Genomic DNA, 23,842 nt, shown 5'->3' on the forward strand with positions numbered 1-23,842 from the left:
AGATTCAGGAAGTTCGATCAACGTAGAAGGGATCGCCTCGCAGAGAGCGAGAGCCGCAAAGTGCACCACCAACCACCATTCGTCGTCGGTTTACGCTCGTTCGCTCTAGCAGCACCGGCCGTGGCGGCCATCCGCCAGTCATCGGCGCGCTCTCGGCTATGACAGTCGCGCCACCCCGCAGTATTGCCGGTATAACGAAACAACGACCCCGGGCCTAGGTTTAGCAGTACTCCGTTGCGCTCCGCAACTCGCGTGCATCATAACCAGTACGTATCTATTTTCTCCGACACTCTCTCTCTCTCTCTGTCCCAGAGCGAATAACGCCGTATCGATCCGCCTGCCGTGTAGATATATTACAGAGTAAGCGGCCAGATTTGTGTACGTCATTTTTGTGACACGTCGTTTGTGCGACGTACGAAGAAAAATTGCACTGATATATATATGCACTTTCGACTTCCGGTCCTCTCCTTTTCGCTCTTCTGCGCGGAAGAAACAAAGAACGTTCTGCTCTCTCTACACTTTAGAGAGAGTTGATTAATACTATTATTTTCCTTAAATGTGTATATATATATATATATATCCATTTTCCCTTTTTTACGAGTATTTTTGTTAACTGTCAATCATTGTTACTATGGCTGAAGTACGGTTTCGTGAATGTCTCTGCGATTTGCGCGCCGGAAATGATTTTCCAAATATATATCGCAACTTGCGAACGAAACGCGCGAGCATGTTATATGACTCCCCCTTATGCTGACTACACTATTTTTAAAATGGCGGAATGTTTTACGCGCGCAAAAAAGTATATATATTAATTGTTCCTTGGGATAGAGAGCGGAGGGTTCGGATATAAAGGAATGAAATTTGATTTTTCATTTCCGGAATCGGAGTTCGAAACCCTTGAACTTACTCGTATCGAGTGACTTATTGCCAGATATACCGTTATAATGTGTCTGACCGCAATGTAATTTCTAGTAAAATTACGGTGCGGTGAGTTGTCCCTTATTATTTTTACGACACTGATGAGTTGTCACAGTATATATTTATATATTATTTATATAAACTATGCGCTTATCCATTTATAAATTATATCTATTAATGCGAAAAAGTTAGGAAATGGCCATGAATTTGAAATTGGCAATGAAATAATTCCGCTATATATTTTGTGTGCGTGAGTACACACACAGTTTGATATTAAATCGAAATCCGGTCACTCACCTCCTCCTCTAAAAAAAGAAAAAGAAGAAAACTTCCGCCTTTCGATTTGTAAATTAACTTAATCGATTTGCAAATTAACGAGTTTGTTCGACGTTTATATTTCGTACATATCTGAAGTGCGATATAAATTTCTGAGAATTAGAAGTAAAAGTTTTTGATATATAAGAAACAAGTGTGTTACGCAACACATATTATATGTGTGTACTTTGACATGTTTATTGTATCGAGAAGAAAGAAAAAGATGAGTATAATGCGATATAAGGAAAGAAATATGAAACAATGTAATTTCTGTAGAAAGTGAGAGAAATTCGGTCATCGCGACAATCGTAAAAAAAAAAAAAAAAAACCGGTAGCGGTTTTTGTAATAGCGACTTTTCGAAATAGATTGCAATTTTTTGAAATTCAATACACACGCCGAGAAATTCGTGTCGAGAGCGTTTATTTTGTGAAAGTAGGACAATATGCCTATTCGTGTCTATCTCCATCTCTTTCCATATGGTCACTCTCTTTCTCTCTCTTATTCGCTTTCTCGGTTTGGTCGTGCTCTATTTCCCTTTCAAAATAACATGAATTTTCAATGACTGTTACACACTTTCCGCACAATGACAAAATAATCGTTTTAAAAAGATAACTGATCGTTTTTTTTTGTTTTTTTTTCATTATACAAATTTCTTTGTGCAATTTTTCTGTGAAAATTTCCGTCAATTTAAACGATGTAAAGCGCGTTTATATTGTCCGTATGTTAATGGTATCCAGTGGCCTTCACAGTTATCGCGAGGCGATAAGAGAGAAGGAGGCCATATTTTATTAGGTATATGTGTGAACAATATTTTTATTTCCTATTTTTATGATGTCACTTTGATTCAACGAAATATTTATGAAAAAGCAAAAATATTGTTAATTTTTTCATCAATATGTACGATACATATATAATTTATATATGTATCTCTCTTTCTTTCTCATTTTCTCTCAATATATTGCAGAGTTAAGATAAAATTTTTATTTCAACGCACACATTGATTTTTTTCAATTTTCCATTAAATTACGGAAAAGAAATTCATGAATATAATTATTCACGACTAATTATTAATAATTTACTCGAGCAAAGCTGTGCGATTTTCGCCGATGGCGCGGAAAAGATAAAATTATCATTTCGCTGCGAAGATGATTCAATCTTTTGCGCATAACGATTGTACTTTGTTTCGCTCTCGTGTCTCGAATCCGTAATGGATTGATATAAAACGCGATTGATTTCTTGAAATTTTAATAAAAGTGAGTAATACAGATAAATATAATTTGTAAGAAAAGAATATGGAAGAGAGAAATATGCAGGCGCGCTAAATCGCCGCGTAGATTTTGCGCAATTTTATTCGTTCAATCAACGAACGGAAACTGATTTCCTTTTTACAGTTTAAAAATATGCAATGCTTTACGAAATCCAATTACCGGTTGCGACTTTTTCCGCTGTTAAGCTGTCAAACTCGCGGAGACATAATAATGCACAAGCATTTCGCAATTAAGCCGCTTTGATTTGAAAGCATTATTTATCCTCCATTCAATCTTTCATTATCTTGTCGATAATGTGTGATTAATAAAAAAGAAAACACGATAAAAGAACAATAATTTTGTCTTGAAAGAAATTGATGTGTTTGTTGTTGCTTTCAAATATTATTTTTGATATTCATTGACGTCGATATATAAACGTGATTTTATCCTCCAAAAGATGTTAGATATGCGTATCATGTGCGAAAGCGTAAAATTTACGAGAAAATAATGCAAACTAATCGTAAATGGTGCAACGCGGAGGGTATCTACTTGTTGAAACTGATGCATTAATCATTTTGAAATATAACAATTGCGTGGGAAATGTCAAATCATGCATATCGAATGGATGAGAACAATAAACTTTATATAAGAGTTTAGCGCACGTTTTAGCATTTGCAAGTTACATGAATATATTCGACTTTTTATTTTAGATACTATCTTCTTATCTCTCTCTCTCTCTCTCTTATCTCGAGATCACAAAGTATAAATAAATCAATGAACATTTCTCGATTAAAGAGTAAATTTGCTCAAGGAATGTTTGAAATACCAGTGTCTAAATGCTACCTATCTCATTCATTTTACAGCAATTAATTTGTCTAAAGTCACGGCTCGCCATGTGCGGTATCTATTCGTTACATCTTTATTTACAACTTATCTCTCTGTGCTAATGACCGTGAAAACGAATTTCTGAATAAACCGCGCTGCATCAGGTTTTCGACATTAGCATAACGTGTAATCTGAGTATCTTCGTGGATCGTGAATCATCTCGGTTCGACGCCTCGGATATCGTCAAACTGACAATTCAAACTGACGCTAATGTTATCATTTATGTTGACGTAAAATAATCTCGAGAGACCGAATTATCTCGTCGCGCCAAAATAACTTTCGGATATCAATTTTAAATATATATATATATACCCGCGGCTATATAAATGTATATATAAGCCGCGATTTTGTTTGTTTTTGTTTTTATTTCTGACAGTATAAATGTAAATTTTGCCACAGATTTTTATTACTACATAAATATTGTAGTTTAGCGTAAATAACTTTCATTCGATTATATACAATAAATTTTCCTCCGATCTTATGTAAATCATCGATGTGTGATAAAACTTTAATATATCTCGCATCTTGTAACAAATTGATAAATTAAACGAGAGACTGCAGTATTATAAAATTTATGTTGCAAATCTACGAATAAAAAGATAATTGTGTTTGTGAGTGAATTTATATCTCTTCACGTTTAAACATATATAACTATCAAATTGCATAATTATTTGATAAATTAAAGGTATTTATATCTTTTTCTATAACGATTTTTATTAAGACATTATTTATTACAGCAAAATCTTGCATAATTTGCATCATATTTTTTATCCTCATTACGCAAAGATTATACAACAAAGTACATTAAATGCAATTATTTTTTTAAACAGATTATCAGCAATATTATCTTGATTATCAGCAATAATAGCTTGATGATCTTTTTCTCGAAAACATTTGTAATGAATATGTGTTAATTATTTTTTTTTAAATATATATATATATATATGGCAGTTTGCTCGTAAGATCATATAAAGTTTATCGCATAAAATAATAAAATTTTGCATTTGCAAGAAATTTAATGCGAATATCAATTTATAGCGTTTTTCTTCAATTATGCATGTTTATCTATCTGTCTCAATTAATAATTATTAATTAATCATTTATTTGAATCTGGGGATATCATTTTATGTCAAATTTTTTAATTCTTTTATACGGCTGCTCTTATAACAAATTATAATGAATGATTATAATCAACGCAAGTGCATGGATAAATTTGTGTTAGGTTCTAGAAAGAGAAGGAGAGAGAGAAAGAGAGTATAATACTATTTTATTTTTACGACTGCCGTGTCAGGGGCAAATTAAAATAATTCGACTTTGATCGAGAACATAAAAAACGTTGAAAAGTTCGATAAATAGGGATAAATATATATCCATAAAAAATGTATAAATAATTCGATATCTTGTTTTTAAGTACATTTCGACCACATCGTGGATTTCTCTCTCTCTCTCGACATTTGTTACAACGCAATTGAAAATCGGACTAATAATTTAAGCGAGCTGGTTTTTCCGCATGATACCGCATTATCCTTCGACCTTCGAGTTTGACCGGTCTGCCCCGATTATATTCGATCACTCGCGCAACAAATAATGCGTTTAATTCTTTACGTCCAGTTATCAGCGTGAAGCTTCGAATATGAATATCGTAACGCGATATAAAATGGGCGTGTAATTTTAAATTGAAAAAAGAGATATAACAGAGTTTAAAAATTTCACTTTTATTTTATTGTGTCACATCTTTTACTTATACATACGAAATGAAAGAAAAGTTCTTTCTTTTGAAAAGGGGAAATTTATAAATATAACAGGTTTATGTTGTGTGTGTATATACACACATATATATATATATATATATATATATATAATAAATAACATTATTAGCTTTTTTATTTACAATTTTCGATTGGCTTTATTTACGAGCTTCAAAGCTATTTGCAGACTTAATAAACGTAAATTAAAAGAATAGTTATGGGGGGGGGGGGAAGGACTGGGTATAATTAATAAGACACTTACAAGAAATTAGAGATAACTGACAAGGAATAAAAGGAAATAAGTTTTGTGTCAATATAACCATAGACTGCTTCGGTTGAAGACACGTTAAACTCACCAAAAAAAAAAAAAGAATAGTTATAGAATAATAGCATTCTCTATCGACGCGACGAAGGAAAATAGACGTTGTCGCTTCTTATTAGATACAATTATATACCTACACATATATACTACATACAGTAATTAGATAAGTATGTCCAATATGTAAATGAGGTCAAATTAAGTGACAACACGGTAAGTGTTGTGTGCGCTTAACACGTGTTCTCCGATAACCTCGCGTTAAATTCTTAACGATCGTTATGTAAATTCCTTTTTCTTTAAACTATATCTAACTACATTTTAACATTATTTTTTACGCGAAATTTTTTCTTTCATTTATACAGGGTGTTTCTTAAACATATGTTAAAAATTCAAGGGATGATTTCTTGGGTCATTTTATGAATAAATTTATATCTTTGATGATTTTTTGAAAATTGTTTTGTTTTGAAGATACAAGGCGATAAAAATTTATAAGAAAATAATTAATATCTGTAAAAGTTATTAATGTAGTGTTCAAAGAACTTCTTTATTGTCGTTATCAGTGATGCCAGAAAATATTGTATTAATAAAAATGAAAATATATTAAAAATATTGTATTTCTTGTAAATTTTTATCGCCCTGTATCTTCGAAACAAAGCGATTTTCGAAAAATTATTAGGGGTATAAATTTTCATAAAATGATTTCAGAAATCATCCCTTGTATTTTTGACATATGTTTAAGAAACATCCTGTATATGTATATTTGTTTATACGATTATCTCTCTATCCGTATCATTATTATTATTTGTCAAGCGATGATTAAATAGCTTATATTTCTACTTTTAATAATTAAATCATAATTAAAACAAGTTTTTTTCTAACACACCGATATGTCTGTTTTCAGGTTGAAAACTGGTAAATTATCCAAGAACGGGATTAAACGGGAGTGCAAGAAATTTCGATTAACAACAACAGAACGAGAGGATTGGAAAAAAGTGCAGTGAATAGACATGCGTTTACGCGTTTAAAACGAGCCGAATGATATCTAATTGTAAGATATCTATTGTTGTGACGTGATTAATCTTCTTGCGTCTCAGCTGATCAGCGAACTGAAGCAATTCGAATTTCTGAATCGCGCATTTCCGTGATGACCTCATCGACGCACTGTTCGCCCTCGCGATCGTCTCTGAGTTGCTGTCAATTTGACCATATCAGTCAAGATGACGTGCGGGGTGCGACGATTATCGGTAACAACAATTATTTCCTGCAACACAAGAAATACTCCTTCCCGAAGAGGCCTGAGCTTGACTTGTCATTTCGCGACATACGTTATCGCATCAAGGAATGGAATCTGCGCAGGTTTTCAACCAGTAAGTATCGAAAGACAATAGCAATAATGATATAAAATATATAAAATATATAAAATCACGTGTACCTCACGTATATAGCTGTTATTGTTTGTTAAGCCAAGCTAATGCTTACAATTAGCGATTGACGTCTGCTGGCGATCTTTTTCTTTGATGAAAAAAGCAACACAACATATTAAATTATATATATAATAATTATGATAATAATTCTGAATGTATCTTCTTTTGATATAATTCTGCAGAATAATATTACAGTATACATATCATTTTTTAAACTCGTAACATATTTTTCTATTATATACAGACTACGGACATACACACATACTATACTTTTTTTGACATTATCATTTGATCCTTAGGTTATCAACGCGTATAAAGTTGCAGATTACATTTCTTTTTTGCATTTTGTGTCAGTGTCAATGTGTACCAGTTATTAGAAACATATATTTCGTAAATGTAATTATAATTTTTACATTCTTAAACGAATTTTGATAGAGGAAAACAATATTGAGATATACGTGTATATTAGAGATTTATATAAATACAATTTAATTATATTGTAGCAATACGTAAACGTAAAGTATTACTTCTCGGAACAGTATGATAGACTTGAAATTTAATTGATAAGTGAACAAAAGAGACAATACAACCCGATTTAAGAGAGACTTTTTCAAATTCATGATGATAGTTGCACGCAAGTGAAAGCAGATTATTCTCTACACGATAGTACTCGCAAATTATTCAATGACTAGAGACTCTTTTTACACACTTAAACGTCAAAAAAATTATTGTGGAAAAAATGTATACATTTATCGTGTTTCTCAACGTAAATTTTTTTTATAATAATTTCTCTGACATTAAGACTGCAAAAAGCCTACAAATACTTCTATAAAAAGTGTATAATTATAAGCATATAATATAAGCAACTAATAATATATTATATAAGGTTTTTTTAAATTTTTGTGCGAAATTGAAAAAAATCTTTTTTTATAGAAATATTTGTATTGAATACAACGTTTAAAAAATAATTCAGAAAACTTGCTTTAATAATGACAGTAGTATTATAGAAGACTATAGAATGAGACTCGTTAGGAGAAAGTATTTGTAACACGTCACACGTTCTGTACGACAAACGAAGAAAGTTTTAAACGGAGAAAGTATCTCGCTACGCGTTGTGAAAATATAACATATATACATACAAAACTTACATGCAACCGCGAATTAATAATCCTCTTTATAATATTGACGTATGCCACATTGAAAAGCCAATCAAAAATACACGAAAATAGGAAACGAGTAATTCTGTTTAACAATATACTCATAATTTTTCACAATTGTTACAACCTGAAAGATTAAAACAATATTTAGCACACAGAGAAAGAGAGAGATTTTTACATATCTCAAGAGTAAATTGAGAAGATATTTGAGTCGTTCGCTCGAAGAACTTAAGTCGACTTACGTTTTTGCAAAAAAAAAAATTGAACTAAAGATTCAACTGTGAGATTCAAGTTATTAATCATTATGTTATTCAGCTTTTATATTTTTTAATACACACGTTCCTATTCTGCTGAGTAGCAAAAAATTTAATAACTGAAATCATTTAGTTGAATCTTCAATTTTTTTGTGCAAAAACTTAAGTCGACTTAAGTCGTTCTTCGAGCGAATGACTCATTTGATATTGTAAATTATGAAAAAAAAAAAATTGAAGTGTTAAGATTGTGTGATGCAACTGCCATTTTCTTCATTATGTTACTTACAAATCCATTTAATGAAGAGATAACGAATGATCGCCTATTATTCAAGAAATAAAGCATATATATTTCCATAATGCGATTGCTCCGCAGGAACCTGCATGACAGCTGTTTGTCAGCAAATACATTAATAGTCACTTAAATTCGCATTTATATATTTCTCTCCGTCGCGTCTCGCTTTTATACAGAACAGATTTTATTAATTAATTATATATTTACGTAGAAAAATATATATGATGACTATCACCTGTCGGTGACCCATAATATGCTACTGTCAATAATACAATTCGCAATTCACCTTCACACGCGCCGCTAGTGCTATTATTTTATCTAATAAGAAGCAACAATGTCTTTATTTTTCCTCGGCGCGTCAGCATGCTATTATTCTATTATTTCTTTAATTTGCGTTTATTAAAGTCTGCAAGTAGCTTTGAAGCTCCGTAATCGTAAATAAAGCCAATCGGAAAAATTGCAAAAAAAAAGTTAATGATGCAACTAGTTTATAATTTTAATAAGTATTTAATTAATATTTCACATAAAAAAAAAATATTTTTTTAAAAATATAATACGTACACAGTTGAAAAATTTGTGTTAAATTTAACAAATATCACCTGTCCCAAACGGTCCACAGAAATTTTTGTGTTAATTTAACATAATACGGATATGTTAAATGGTGACACGAATATTGTGTTAATATTTTAACATAAAATAAATGTAAACTTCAAATAAACTTAAAATAAATTTTGTGTAAAATTAACATAGTTTTAATGTAACAATTAACTAAAAAAATTGTTAATTTTACATTTTATCACCCCCACTTATATTATAAAGTAAAATTAACATTTTTTTTCTATAAATTTTAACAGATAAATCTTGTCACTAATAATACGGAACATATTTATTGTGTAAAATTAAAAATAGATATACATTGTGTTATTTTTACACTTTTTTTTAGTTGTTTTAATAATTTAACATTTGAGTCCACTTAACATAACAGCAATATGTTAAATTAACACATGAATGTGTTAAATATTTAACACAAAAATTTTAACGGGGACCGTTTTTAACAAGAAAACACAAATTTTCCAACTGTGTACATATATATAAAAACAATCTTTTTATTTTTAAAATAAGCGAAAGAGAGAAACACGATTCTGACATATATGTGTTTACTGGATATGTGATTATTTATTAACAAGTCTTACTGTTTTTATAACAAGTAAAAAACTGAACAAGATAATTAACACAGATAAAATACACGCATTTTCAGAGTATTCGTTATGAATGAAGCAATGAAACAAACACTTTGAAAAGAAATACGAACTGTATTATGATTTCATATATTTAAATTGATATCTCTTTCTTTCTCTCTATTCTAATCGTTTCAAAGCCTACGGGGTCCGTAGACAAAATAAAAAAGAAATAATTATGCAAAAGTATATTTTTTTGCTATATTGGCTGCTACTTTTTAATAATATTGTATAATAATTTATACTTATATTATAATCAATTTTACACTCATAAAAAACATTTTAATATCTTAGATGGTTTATTATTAGTTTATAATGGTTTTTAAATTGTCGATGTCGTATTTTATGTAATATATAGTGCAAATAATGTTACTATTTTGGGAAGACACGTTGATATCGAGGACGCTTAAATTCTTACGCAAGAATATAAATGTGACTATTATGCTTCAATTGAGTAAAAAAAAATCTAATCTTTTTTTTTCTCCATCATACATTAAACATGCTATTACAACTCAGGAGCGATGATACCGCATCCGCTATAAAAGTTTGATGCATTAATCATGGCTTGAGAAAGGAAGTCATTGTGCGTCATAGACAGTGCTGTAAAGAAGAGCTATATACAGTCTTCGGTTGACCTGTGAAAACACAATTCTATAAAAATAAATCGTGTTAAAAATCTATCGTGTCGCTCTTATCCAATTGTTCTTGAAAACGGTTACTTAATTCATTAAAAATCACGAGAATTATTTTTCATTATATGTATATATATATATATATGTATATACATTATGTAACTTTTAAAAATACAGTGGAACAAGTGTAAGCGTAAACTTTCACAAAATTTAGGTGAAGACACTTTGTTCTTTTTACGATTGTAGCGAAGAGTCCTGTGGCAACGTAAGAAGCTTTTATGGCTTTCGTTATTGATATATGAGACAACTTACATGATTTACAAGGAAATAATTCAAGATATAAAGTGTACGTTGCGGCACATAAAATGAAGAATATTAGTCACGCGAAGTGTAGGATATAGCTTTTTTATCTTCTTTTTTTCTTAAATAGTACAAACAGGAAAGCGAGAGGGGTTCTCGACGAAATTTCCCTCCATTTTCTTTCGAGCTCTTCCAAATCGACAACTTTGGCAAAATAATTTTCTCGAGAAAAATATTTTGTTAAAATTATTTTATTGTATTTTATTTTATTTTATTTTTTTCAATCGAGAAAAACGGAGAGGAAAAGCCTCATTTGTTTATCAACATCTATCGTGATATCACAGTTCTCGGGACAATAGCGTTACGTAAAATGCCGGTCGAGGAAAAATACGACTCCGGTGACAATTGTACGTATGCGCATATATACATATATATATATACATACACCCCGAAGAAAACGTGAACGGCACTCGTTATACACTCATCTATGTTCGCATATCACGTCATCCCGCGCTTACGTGACTATGCATCGTCGCTGCGAAGCGCAGCGCGAACTTTATCAAGAGCGTGCGCTCCTTCTGTTATCAATTTATCGCGCAAGCAGTTCAAGGTTTGTTTGGATGAAATATGTGCAAGGTTGTAAGAAATAATCGGATCGCGTTCTAGAAATGTTATCCGTTTTCGCGCCAACTTTTTCTATTGTTCGCTTCCTATATCGTCTGCCTCTTATCGAAGAACGAGAAAAAGATATATATATATATATATATATGTATATAGAGAGAATACAGTCTCTCGGATGATCCGAGCCGTGAACACTTACGTTTGACTTCTATTTATTTCGTAATTTGTTTGATGAAATAATTATTTTATGAAAATATAATCGCGCGAGGGATTAAAAAGTTGAATCCGAGAGAAGAAAGAGTTGACAAAGTTAATAAATAGATTAGTTATATATATTTAATTTCGAGATGTAAAAGCACGTTTTATACGTATCTTGATGAAATCCTTACCAAAGATACTGATGAGACAATTGTTTTTCCCCGAAGTGGTAGTTAAAGATTAACGCTTGTATTAATATTGATATTTGCGATACATTATTACTCGAGATATATTACCGGTAAATATATATTGCATATGCATATGTATTAAAAATAGGAACAACAACATCTCTATGTCACCTATGCAAATTTTATAATATCCCGTAAGCATGACACGTTAATTAAATTAACAATTTTGTAATCCGCGCACGCAGCAAAAGTGTTGGTTTTTAAATTTAGACTTTAGAGTATCATAAAACTGCATTTGCTTCCCGAAACTAAATTATATAATAATATTTTGCAGCTGGAAATAAAATATTTCACACACAGATTAAATCTAATATAATTATAAATCTAATCTAATATAATTTTATATATTAATAATTTAGATTTTACTCTACCTATCTATGTTCGCCTCGTAACTTTACGCGAATAAAACGTAATTAAGTCTTGTTAAAAGTCAACGACTCTCTTGAATATCCTTGAAACGATCGCGTTTGCGTGAATTAAAAAGAAGAAGAGTGCATCTCGATGCATCGTGAGATATACAATATAAGTTCAAGGCTCGTTGTAACGTCTTTCGAGGCATGCATTTATGCACTTTTTCTCTCGTTTCATATCAAATTATAGTTTCAGGTCAAACAATAAGCTTAATGAATTACCGCCTCGCTCTGACGGGGACGTGCACTTGAACGAATTGACAATTGATGAATCATCGCGGATGAAATCCCTATGACGCAATCGAGAATAATTGCAATCCGTATAATTGTCTTTTGTTGTAGATGAGAAAGAAATTCTGCATGGCATCAGCGGTGAATTTAAGGCCGGCGAATTGGTGGGAATTATGGGACCATCCGGAGCCGGAAAATCGACATTACTCAACGTTCTCGCTGGTTACACGTAAGTATAAAAAAAAATATATATATATGTTCTATATATAGTTTCTACATATTTGATATTTTCAATAAAATATACACGCTCTACTTACTGTGTGCGTTTGGCTTTCATTGCCATTTTTTCCTCCATATATATATAATATTTATTAAATTTATTTTATATCTGTTATATTTATTAAAAATATAAAATTATAGGAAATATAAAATCATGTGCATAAGCAGTATGATTACGTTTCGATTTTTTAAAAATTATAATTTTAAAAACATAGATTACACATAAATAAAATTGCAACGCTGTCAAACGTTAAGTTTGACACTTAAAAAAAATTAAGGAAAAAACTTGTTGTTAATATTCAAACTATGATATCTCTCACGTCATCCGAGCAGTGACGAATTAAAGATATAGCTTTCAATGTGAGTCAACCTCAGTTTGAATTTTATATTAACAATTTTTTTTTAATTCTTAATTCTTTTAAAATTTATTCTTTTTACCTGTGTTGCGATTTATTGTTTATGTAATTTATCTTTAAAATTACTTTTTTTAATTGCTGAAGATGGTCTAAAAAAAGAGACCGAAATTTTATATTTTCAGTAAAATATACGCGTCGTATTTTTACTGTACTTGATTTTTATATATTTTTTACCTTGATTTGATTATATTTAGAAGAGTCTTTATATAGTATAATTCTATAGATACATATAATACATACGAGGAATTTAGAGATTTATTTTTCTCTCTGTATACAGCGTGAGTACTTTATCGCCTACATGCATCTGTTTCTTAGGTCCGTATTTATAGTCCTTTCTCAAATGTCTCATGTCAAGAGCGTATCAGGTTAAATACTCACAAGGGACATGTCACAACTGTCCGGAACCGATTTGATTCTTCTTCAAATATGTTGTTAAATACACAAATCTAAAAGACACGTATTTTTTTATATGTGCGGATATTGAGTTTTAAGGGATGAAACACCCCTTTAAAGAAAAACGGTATTTTTCTTTAGGATCGAATATCTGGTAAACTATAAGAGGTAGAAAAAAAAGACGCACAACAAATTTTAATGGCTTGAAGAGTACTTTAAAGTTATATGAACAAAATTTTTTTATTTTTATTTTTTTTTAAATACCCCCATCACTTAATTTTTTTTTTCAAAATAAAAAAATTTTGTTCATATAACTTTAAAGTACTCTTCAAGCCATTAAAATTTGTTGTACGTCTTTCTACCTCTTATAGTTTACCAGATATTCGATCCTAAAGAAAAATACCGTTTTTCTTTAAAGGGGTGTTTCACCCCTTAAAACTCAATATCCGCACATATAAAAAAATACGTGTCTTTTAGATTTGTGTATTTAATAACATATTTGAAGAAGAATCAAATCGGTTCCGGACAGTTGTGACATGTCCCTTGTCAGATTAGAGTTTCATGCCTTGAGATACGGACGGTTTAATATAGTTACATTTTGATTAAAGATCAACTGAAATTTTTAATTGAAATTTTCTCTTTAGTATCTTGACTGACTCGAGATTACGAACGAATATCAAATTGATTTTCAAGATTCTATTAAACCATATCGTGTCTCAAGACTGGTTTAGCCTGAGTTTCTCAGCAGAATCAGGACTATAAATACGGACCTTAATGTTTATGTTTAAAATTCTCAATTTAGAGTTGATACTTTTTAATGTCTTAACACAAAATATACGAGATAATGACACCGGATATTTTGAAACGGCGAAATGAGAGATAAACGTAAATTGAACTTTAAATATTAATGTATTTAATATTTCCGAATTTTTCTCTTCTACTTCTGACGATATGATTTTTTGCTGAACACGGATAATCGACCGTCAAAATTAAATTCGGAGTAATCGAATCTTGCAAGAATCACTCGAAGCCGATCTATGTCAGGACGAGATTACGAGATTTAAGAGCGATGATCGTTTCGACGTGAAAATGTGATATTTTTTCAGAGCTCAATTGTTTCCATTACTCGAGATTGCTGTTGATTGTGCCATGAGTAATCGACGAGATCTCTTCTCTTGCGATAGAATATTAAAACCGCGCCTCGAGTCGGGCCGTTAGATAAACACGCGCTGACCGAATGGTTTTGATTAAATCTTTTTTTTCCGCGATTTTTTTACGATATCATGAAATGACACACAAGAGCAAACAGCTTTCTGATTCAGAGCTCGCAAAGATGTTTCCTATGAAAGGAGCGCTCACGCAGATAAGGTACATCTCGCGAAAATCTGTTCGTGCGTATCGCGAAATGATTAATCACGCGGCATACCTCGTTAATTAGCAATGACTTGTCATTCACGCAACATCCGTGACCTTTATTCAAACCCGATAAGTTTTTCTTTGAATTATAAATCTCTTTCTCACTCGATCGTGTTTATATACACACGGCAATTTTTTTTTCCTCGTTCTTAACATTAATATGTTTTTTTCACATTCGTGTCAAAGCACGCGTGTGCACAATAAATATTTCTCATGTGACAACGTTTTAATAATATTTTATGTAATTATGATGATGAATATATGTATATATGTATATTATCCAATTGTTAGGACGGAAGTTGACTTAATTAGTGTTTTATATACAGAATGAACCTTGCTATTATACATTGCAATTATATAAATTATCGGGAAGTAAACATTTTTTGATTATCTTTTACATCTCAACCACTCACTTTTATTATATCGTAATTAATTACAAGGAAGAGATCAATTTAATTCGCGCGTGAGAAACTAGTCGTAGCCTTTGCGAATGTCTTTGACAATTAAATTATTACTTGTATTTTCGTATTTTACACTCGTCTTTTACATTAATATGCGATATTATGTATCTCAGTGATAAGGTATGATGTACAAAAAAAAAACAGATTTACATTACACGACATATTTATCAAGTTTAATATTATTATGACGCAAGAAGCTTATATAATTGATTCGATTAGCTTCGAAGTTCATTATATCATTGCATCGGATGCATAAAAGCGAACCGGCTGTATATGTTTACAAGAAATTTGCATCTTTCCCCTCCCCCTCCCGCCTCCCGATATAATAACCCACAAAGGTTATCTCTTCATACATCTTCCGTATTTTTTTTTTTTTTTTTTTTTTTTTTTTTTTTTTTTTTTTTCTTCAATATTCTTTATTGCAATGTAATTAATTATTCTCGTCGTAATTGAATGTGCGCAGGGTAAAGGGCGTGAGAGGAGAGATTCTGATCAATGGCAAGGTCCGGCTACCGTACAGCGAGCGATGGAAGAAGACATCGTGTTACATCCAGCAGGATTCCATTATGCGTACGAGGATCACCGTGGGAGAAGCCATGACTGTGGCCGCTCATCTGAAGCTCGGTTGCACAATCAGTTCCGCCTACAAGCACACTCAGGTATAATTAAATACTTTAATGAGATACATGCATATGTGCACTGCGTGCGTTTTTTTGCTGCGCGAATTTTTCCCTTAAAAAAAAAAAAATAAATAAAATAAACACGAAAAATCTCGTTGCATTTGTTGATTTCGAAAGATCTCTATAACAGGATTGATTGATTGTTAAAGAAAAGTGTTCTTTTTCTACATACGATACTTCTTGTTCCATATATTTATGATGTATAATACGATAATAAATATAATTATGATTTTATTTATTTATTTTTTTACTTATGTGTATAGGTTTTGGAGTTACTGGAGATGCTGGGCCTAACTCATTGTTATGAAACATTATGCGGGAAATTGTCGGGGGGACAGAAGAAGCGACTCGACATCGCCTTGGAACTCCTGAGCAACCCTTCAGTATTATTCCTTGACGAACCGACGACGGGTGAGCAGTCAAAATTTTGACATTAACAACTCTGGGCGATTTTACGACTTTACAGTTGTAATAGCTTGACAATATAAATATAATTATAAAAGCAGAGAGATAGAGAGAAAGAGAGGGGGAAGAGGAGAGAATATCAAGGCCTATAGAGATAAGTAGAAATAAATAGAAAAAAATTCGGTCTGTCGAAGTTATATTTAATAATTCACGGACGTCGATCATCGTAATCCTGTGCTCTCATCATCCAATCAAGATATAATATATATAATAATCGCAATTGAAGATACAACAGCATGACTTTGTCAGAGAAAGAACGCGGTCGACAATAAAAATGTCTGCGATGTGCACACATGCGGCAATCTAATATTTTGCAATGATTGCAATATAGTCATTTACATCAGGTTGTATAGTACGGAAAGGTCACGCAGTGTAATTACGTCGTTCCGTAGCCAAGTCATAGAGTATATTTTTGTAATGACTTGCTCTCGCAATTGTGCGTGATGTGTGTTTCTGTTTCCGATTACCTCATTCCGCGTTTCCAGTTTTAATCGCATTTACGCGAAATTATCGCGATTGCGTCATCCTAAGAGAAATAGATCTCGCACATTCGAGTTTAAAATCTAATTCTCTCGAGTTTATAAAAATAATAAATATATGCAATAACGCGAGAAGAACTCGAAGCTATTCCCGCTCGCAAATTATTGCGAGATAAATTTATAAAAAAAAAAAGTCCCAAATTATTCTTCAACATCTTGATCTCTTTCAGGTCTGGATTCCGCTTCGTGCAGTCAATGCGTCGCTCTCATGAAACGATTGGCGAGATTAGAAAGGCGTACAGTGATCTGTACGATTCATCAGCCGAGTGCTCTGCTCCTCGAAATGTTCGACTCCCTGTACGTCGTCGCCGGTGGTTACTGCATATACAGGGGTCCGGTTAGCTCGTTATTGCCGCACTTTGTCTCTATCGGCGCCAATTGTCCATCTTATCACAATCCGGCGGATTTCGGTAAGTAGGGCAACCTTGATTGCGAGCGAGACCGAAACAAAGGCATCTGTTTAGCGGGATTCGCTTCAAGAGCGCGCCTATGAAATCGTATAATATATATATGTATATCTAAAATAGACCTTGTGACAAATCGCGCGATTTTACATGCACAAGAAAAGTCACGAATCATCATCATAAGCATATATGTATATCACAATAGTATTTAAAAAATTGAACGTAAAAATTCGGAAAGAATTTTACGCAACTTGCCGATATGTTTCCAATGAGAGATACAACGATTATTTGAAATGTACTTTGTTTCATTAACATCATCGTTTAATCGTGGATTTGCTCTGTTACGCGATGAACTTTTTATGTGACACGTCGAAGTCGCTAATTTTTGCATTAGCATTTCATGTTATGTCGATCATGTTACATTACTTATAAATTAACCGATATACGTGTCGGGTATAAATTGCGATTAGCATTCGTTACTATTCGATAGCGTATATATAGGATGTCATCGGTTTCTAAGAAACGATGATATAAAAATAACAATCGTTTGAATTCGTTTCAGTCCTCGAGGTGGCGATGGGAGAATACGGAATTTCGCTGGATAAGCTGGTAGCAGCAGCGAAAACGATACAGGTCGATGAGAAGTCGGTCACTCTTACTAAGAATCTGGAGTCTGCAGAAAGTAAGAAATCTCTTTTTTAAAAATATTAAAAATGCTACTCGAGTGCGCGGCTATTAATATCTTGGATAAAGCAGTCTCAGTCGTGTTCACATAATGAAATCCATTATATATATGTATATAAGTGTTCTTTAATTCGATTGATTATTCGCGATAGAATATTCGTTTATAAAAACGACCCTGATAAAAAAAATCGATAGAAAACAACAGAAAACGATTACATCGTTTTTAATCGTAGTTATGAATCGAAAGTTAACGAAAGAATATCGTAAATGTACGATTGATTCTCTAGCGTTTCCTTTCGTAAGTATCCTATTAATATGTTATCGTTTCTTATCATTTCTTTTCGCTGACCCATACAGCATTGAATGATTGTAGAAACATATTGCATAGATCTAACATTATAATATTGCATGTGAGTTGTGAAATATTCCTGCAATATTACTGCAAGAATGTGGCAACAGTAAAATTTCCGCCTTTAAAAAAATTACAATGTAATGCTATGGTATTATTACGGTGCAATATATTAAAACTAATATTAAATAAAACTTTTTATTTCGATATATTACGCGCTTTCATCATTATGTTTACTTATAGTAATTCAATGTAGTAAAATATATATATTTCTATAATTATTATCTTTAAATTAAGTAAATTCTAGTTTATGCTGATGTTATAAAACATTATTAATGTTATAACATCGTTAAATCTAGCATTTACTCGACATTTTAAAGTTAAGAGACAATTGTACCTTTAGTCTTAGAGCTAATTTCATCAATTTTATATAATTCTCCTGACTAAAACTTAAGTACGAGATAGATAGTGAATCGCGCGTCGCGTAAATGAAAGAACTAACGATTTGACTGAATACTATTTTTTTATAATATTTTTGGAATGTTGCTGTAAGATTTTTCATAAAATATTACAGTTATATGTTTCTATAATGTCCCTACAGTATTACAATGCAACTTGCAAGATTGTAATATTACTGCAATGTAATTGCAATGTACTGTTTTTGCAAATCGTATCGGTTCCTATTGTTTTCTATCAATTTTTTTTATCAGGGGAGTGAATATTTAGCTCAAACAAGATATATTTGTTATAGTTTATAAAGTTATTTTATTATGCTAGTAATTATATATAGATATACATTCATGCATGCGTGATTTCATAAGAACTTTTTTTATATTTGCGCGTGGAAGAATTTATGCAAAATTTTATATATTACAATTATATGCATAATTTTATAATTTATCAACAGGGTAGTTAAATTAATGTACTAGCGATATAAAAATAAAAAAAAAACATTCAAAAATTTATAATTTATATTCGCTGTTTATATTTTTTAAATTTATTCCGATATAATTGAACACGAGGCAATTATATATAATTATCAGAGAGATATGATGTACGAAAACAATTATTATTTGAAAAAATATCTTCAATGTTCTGATAAAATCTCTTATATCCATCATTGCCAGAAAATGCTGCCAAGGAACCACCACCGCCCGCTCCTTTTCTAACACAATGCTATCTTCTGTATAAGAGACAGCTATTGTGCTTGAAGAGAGATTACACGCTATTGATGACGCGATTGCTCTGTCATCTGATGATCGGCATGATCTTTGGGTATCTATACATGGGAAGCGGCTATCGAGCTAATGGTGTCCTAGCGAATTACGTCTATTTGTACGGATCTTTACTACTCCTCGTCTATACTGGAAAAATGGCCGTCACTATGGCCTGTAAGTAGCTAACAATTGTATAAAACAATCAATTTGATTTAGTATATTCAGTTACAGCGCGTTACGTCTATTAATTCGTTAATGCGTCTGTTATTCAGATACACATACCGATATATTCTGGTATATATGCGCAGTTATATAGAGCATTTTAAGTTGATATTTATCCTCTTTTTTTCATTTTTATCTATATTATTCAGATCAGACATACTGATATATCTTTCGTATATGTGTGCGATTATATTGGATACTTTCTAATTATTATAAGTTGCAACGTGTGCAACGCATAAAATCAGCTGGAGTCTTCGTCCAGCAAGAATTAATCGTTTCTATTTTCTTCGCGAAACATCAAGTATACGAATTGAAGAATATATTAATTTTATCTTCTTTTTTTCTTTTATTTATGATTTATACGACTTTATAATTTCGTATAATCTGTCGTAACAGATTCGGATTTGCCATTTGACCCACTGACTATCTCTGCGTTGTATATATATACATACATACACACAGTCTTAGGGATTTATGAATTTAATTGGCTATTGAAAATATCAGCTATTACACAGTATGCAACTATATAATCAATAGTATGTAACTAATCGCGCGTCCCGCTTTGTGCCTTTCGAAAGCCCGCGTTGTTAGGACAATAATTACCTTCACCGTTGCTGCATCGAGCGATGTAACACATTCGGTGAACGTTCGCGGTCGATTACACCAGGAGATGTGGGTCAAGGAAACGCGAATATCCCTTCCACTCGGCTCGGCTGTGCCAGCGGGATTAAATTTTACGGATCGTTCACTTAAATAAGCACCGCGTTAACAACAGTCTTACATCTCGTAGCGTTTTCGAGCGACACTCTCGCGAAGTGACGCGATTAATGATAATATAATTCAACCTCCTTCAACTTAAATAAATTATTTATTTATATCGCGCTTGCGTACGCGGACTCCTCTACGTGGATTTTAATTTGAATGAATGAATGAATGAATGAATGAATGAATGAATGAAATGCTTTGTTGTTGAAAACATTATGACGCGCAGAATCTCTCGCGATTCCTCCTCCTCCTCTCTGTCGGCGCGAAAGTCCATTTAGATATTTCTTTCATTTGCATAGAGATAACAATTCACGCGACACGATTACTTTTTGTTAAAATCTTTTTTACGATCGCAGATGAGTGCACGAGTACATTTCCATTACGTTATTTTATACGCGTACGTCTCATATATAATATATACATAAAATTAGCTCGTTCTCCAGAATCCTTATATTTAGGAGTATCGTCATTCTCTGACACCCGATAAATATTCAACGCGTGTGTTTCGCATCTATAACTCGCGACAGAGTTCCATGTAATTTCAGAAAGGCTTACGTAAAATGCAACAAGATTGCATATATATTAGGATACGCGCCACGTAAAATTACAAAGAGATTTCTATATTTAAATGTAGAATGATCTTGACGTGTGCGTTATATATCTGTTTCAGTCCCACTGGAGATGAAGATTCTTGCGAGGGAGCATTTTAATCGCTGGTACCGGCTAGCACCGTATTACATCAGCATTCTGCTTATCGAAATACCTTTTCAAGCCGCGTGCGCGGCCACGTATCTCAGTGTGAGTTACTGGTTGACAGGTCAACCCATCGAGACGAATCGTATAATATCCTTCATGGTAGTCAGCATAGCTGCCAGTCTAACGGCGCAAGCATGGGGTTTCTTTATTGGCGCTACCACCCCGGTTAATGTAAATAATTTCTTCTGACATAAAAGTGCTTTCTTCCCTGAAAAGTGTGACATTGTCATATAAATTTGAACATTTATCTGCGAATCTGTCTCTCGAGAGCTATATATTATAGATTTAGTAGGCTGATAACTTGGAAACATAACGAACTTGGTGATTCTTTGTAGATTGCGGTGTTCGCCGGCCCCATAATCGCGGTGCTGTTTTCCATCTTCGGCTTCTGCATCCGTTACTCAGATACCCCACACGTGTTCCGCTGGATGTTCCATATATCATATTTTCGCGCGGGTTTCCAGAACCTGCTGTACACCGTATACGGATTCGACAGGACGGACTTGAAGTGCGACGACTTTTACTGTCACTACAAGAAACCCACCAAGTTTCTCACAGAGATGGATATAGTCGATATAAACGTGGTGAACAATCTGATACTGATACTTGGTATCGGTGTACTGATGCATCTTCTAACTGCCAGTGCGCTCTGGTGCAAGCTCAACAGGAGATAGGCCAGATATACACCTTGTCGATACAGTATTGCATATAATTTCTATGAAAAAGAGTGACGTTGCAAATTGTGAGAAAAAATGTAGAAAAATTATATGTAAAATATTACATATAAAAAGTTTAAAGGACACTCTCTGTAGGAGAGATTGCGCTGATCATTAAGCATAAGTGGAAGAATCGTAAAAAGAGGCGAAATTATATATTGTTCCCGCTCGATTTTGTTTCATTTTGCGTCCTACATCATTTTATTTTCGAAAACTTATGCTTAAACTTTATTTAGTGAAATTATAGAAAATATTACTAGTCGGAATTTTTTCTTTTGTATTGATCGTAACAAGACGAATCGCTAAAGTGAAAGCGATAATATAATCCGAGGATTAAAATGATAAAATTTGTATAAGGCCGAGCGTATGTTTATATGTGTATATAAGCCCGAGTGATATTAAACGGCAGACATCCGATAGAACGTAGTTGAGCGTCGCTATTATAATTTAGAGTTATACCGTAATGTGTATTTAAAGCTTTAAGAACGCGGTAAACAATATTATGTACTGTGTAGTGATAGTTTGTAAATTTTAATCCTTATTTAATTCGCGTTTTTCTAGTACATATATCTATACGGAGATGAACAGAGTTACCTAAATTATATATATAAATGTGAAGATTTTGTTCCTTTCTCCGAAAGAATATAAAGCGGAAACAAATATTAATCGTTCAAATTTTTCCTGGAGAAAAAGGGCTTAATTTTTTAAAATTAATTTCGTGTTAAAAAACTACTTTTTAACTGCGTGATAAAACAGAGAACACTATAAATTGTTAAATATATTCATTTAGTTTCTTGTCTTTATTTCATCATATGCATTTGTTTTTTGTCAATTCTACATTTAAATATCTATATATCATTCGAATTCTTATACAATGTAAAGTGAATCAATCTCATCGTTCAATCGACTCTAATAGTATTTAATTCTAACATACATATTTGTGTTTTTAAATCTTTAAAACTACAATATATATAACTGTGCTATAATCTGTAGCTTATATACATCATAATTTGTGCAAACATTATATGTAATCATGAAGTATTATTATCCAAGATCGTGATTGATGTTTAAAGATTAATTAAGATATGTACATATACATAGCTAGCAACGAACAATGGTGTGTTTTGCATTATAGTTTGAGCAATGCGAGCTCTATAAGATACCTAATGCAAGACATTTTTGTGGAAACCAGCTTATACAATCGTAGTTTTGCTTTAAAAATTTTATTATTTATACGATATTTTTTTATAGAGTTTATATAATAGAATTAATGTCCAGTAAGAGCGTTTAAACAATTACTGTAACAAACTCTGACAGATAACTTACTGTAGGTATATTTATTATACTTTACTTTAAATCAGGTATATTTATACTTCACTTTAATCAGACTCAATAGAGCGGTACGAATATATTCATCATTTTAAATATAAAGAGCACGTACTAAATGGCTAAGCATCACTTACAGAAATAGTTACTTCTATCGTATCAATAACAATTATAACAATAATCGCAGTCTTGTTCGTTATTCGTATATTAATATAATTCTTGAGGATATATTTTCTGTTGCTCACATTATTTTCTTATATGTGTATGTATTCTTATATATTCTGTGTCATAAACTGCACGCACAAAAGTGATATTG

General features: G+C 32.0%; 1 protein-coding gene across 1 annotated transcript; it reads left to right on the plus strand.

Annotated features, from left to right (window-relative positions):
- Window positions 1-27: 27 nt before the first annotated feature.
- Window positions 28-23,000, plus strand: LOC145946545 (ATP-binding cassette sub-family G member 1). The gene is made up of 10 exons (XM_083056211.1): window positions 28-266; window positions 6,335-6,800; window positions 12,550-12,667; window positions 15,867-16,062; window positions 16,347-16,494; window positions 17,258-17,497; window positions 18,054-18,173; window positions 19,652-19,915; window positions 21,399-21,655; window positions 21,820-23,000. The coding sequence occupies exons 2-10, from the start codon at window positions 6,578-6,580 to the stop codon at window positions 22,156-22,158; spliced, it is 1,905 nt and encodes a 634-aa protein (XP_082912337.1). The 5' UTR covers window positions 28-266; window positions 6,335-6,577; the 3' UTR covers window positions 22,159-23,000.
- Window positions 23,001-23,842: the final 842 nt, after the last annotated feature.

The sequence above is a fragment of the Prenolepis imparis genome, unplaced genomic scaffold, assembly GCF_030444845.1.
Source record: "Prenolepis imparis isolate NDT839.2.m4 unplaced genomic scaffold, iyPreImpa1.0 SCAF_17, whole genome shotgun sequence".
Classification (NCBI taxonomy): domain Eukaryota; kingdom Metazoa; phylum Arthropoda; class Insecta; order Hymenoptera; family Formicidae; genus Prenolepis; species Prenolepis imparis.

Excerpts from the sequence above, each read along its gene's own strand:
- LOC145946545 (XM_083056211.1), top strand. The coding sequence starts at position 6,578 with ATGACCTCATCGACGCACTGTTCGCCCTCGCGATCGTCTCTGAGTTGC. Across the intron at positions 16,063-16,346 it reads CCGCCTACAAGCACACTCAG|GTTTTGGAGTTACTGGAGAT; the intron begins GTATAATTAAAT and ends TTATGTGTATAG. Across the intron at positions 17,498-18,053 it reads TCACAATCCGGCGGATTTCG|TCCTCGAGGTGGCGATGGGA; the intron begins GTAAGTAGGGCA and ends AATTCGTTTCAG.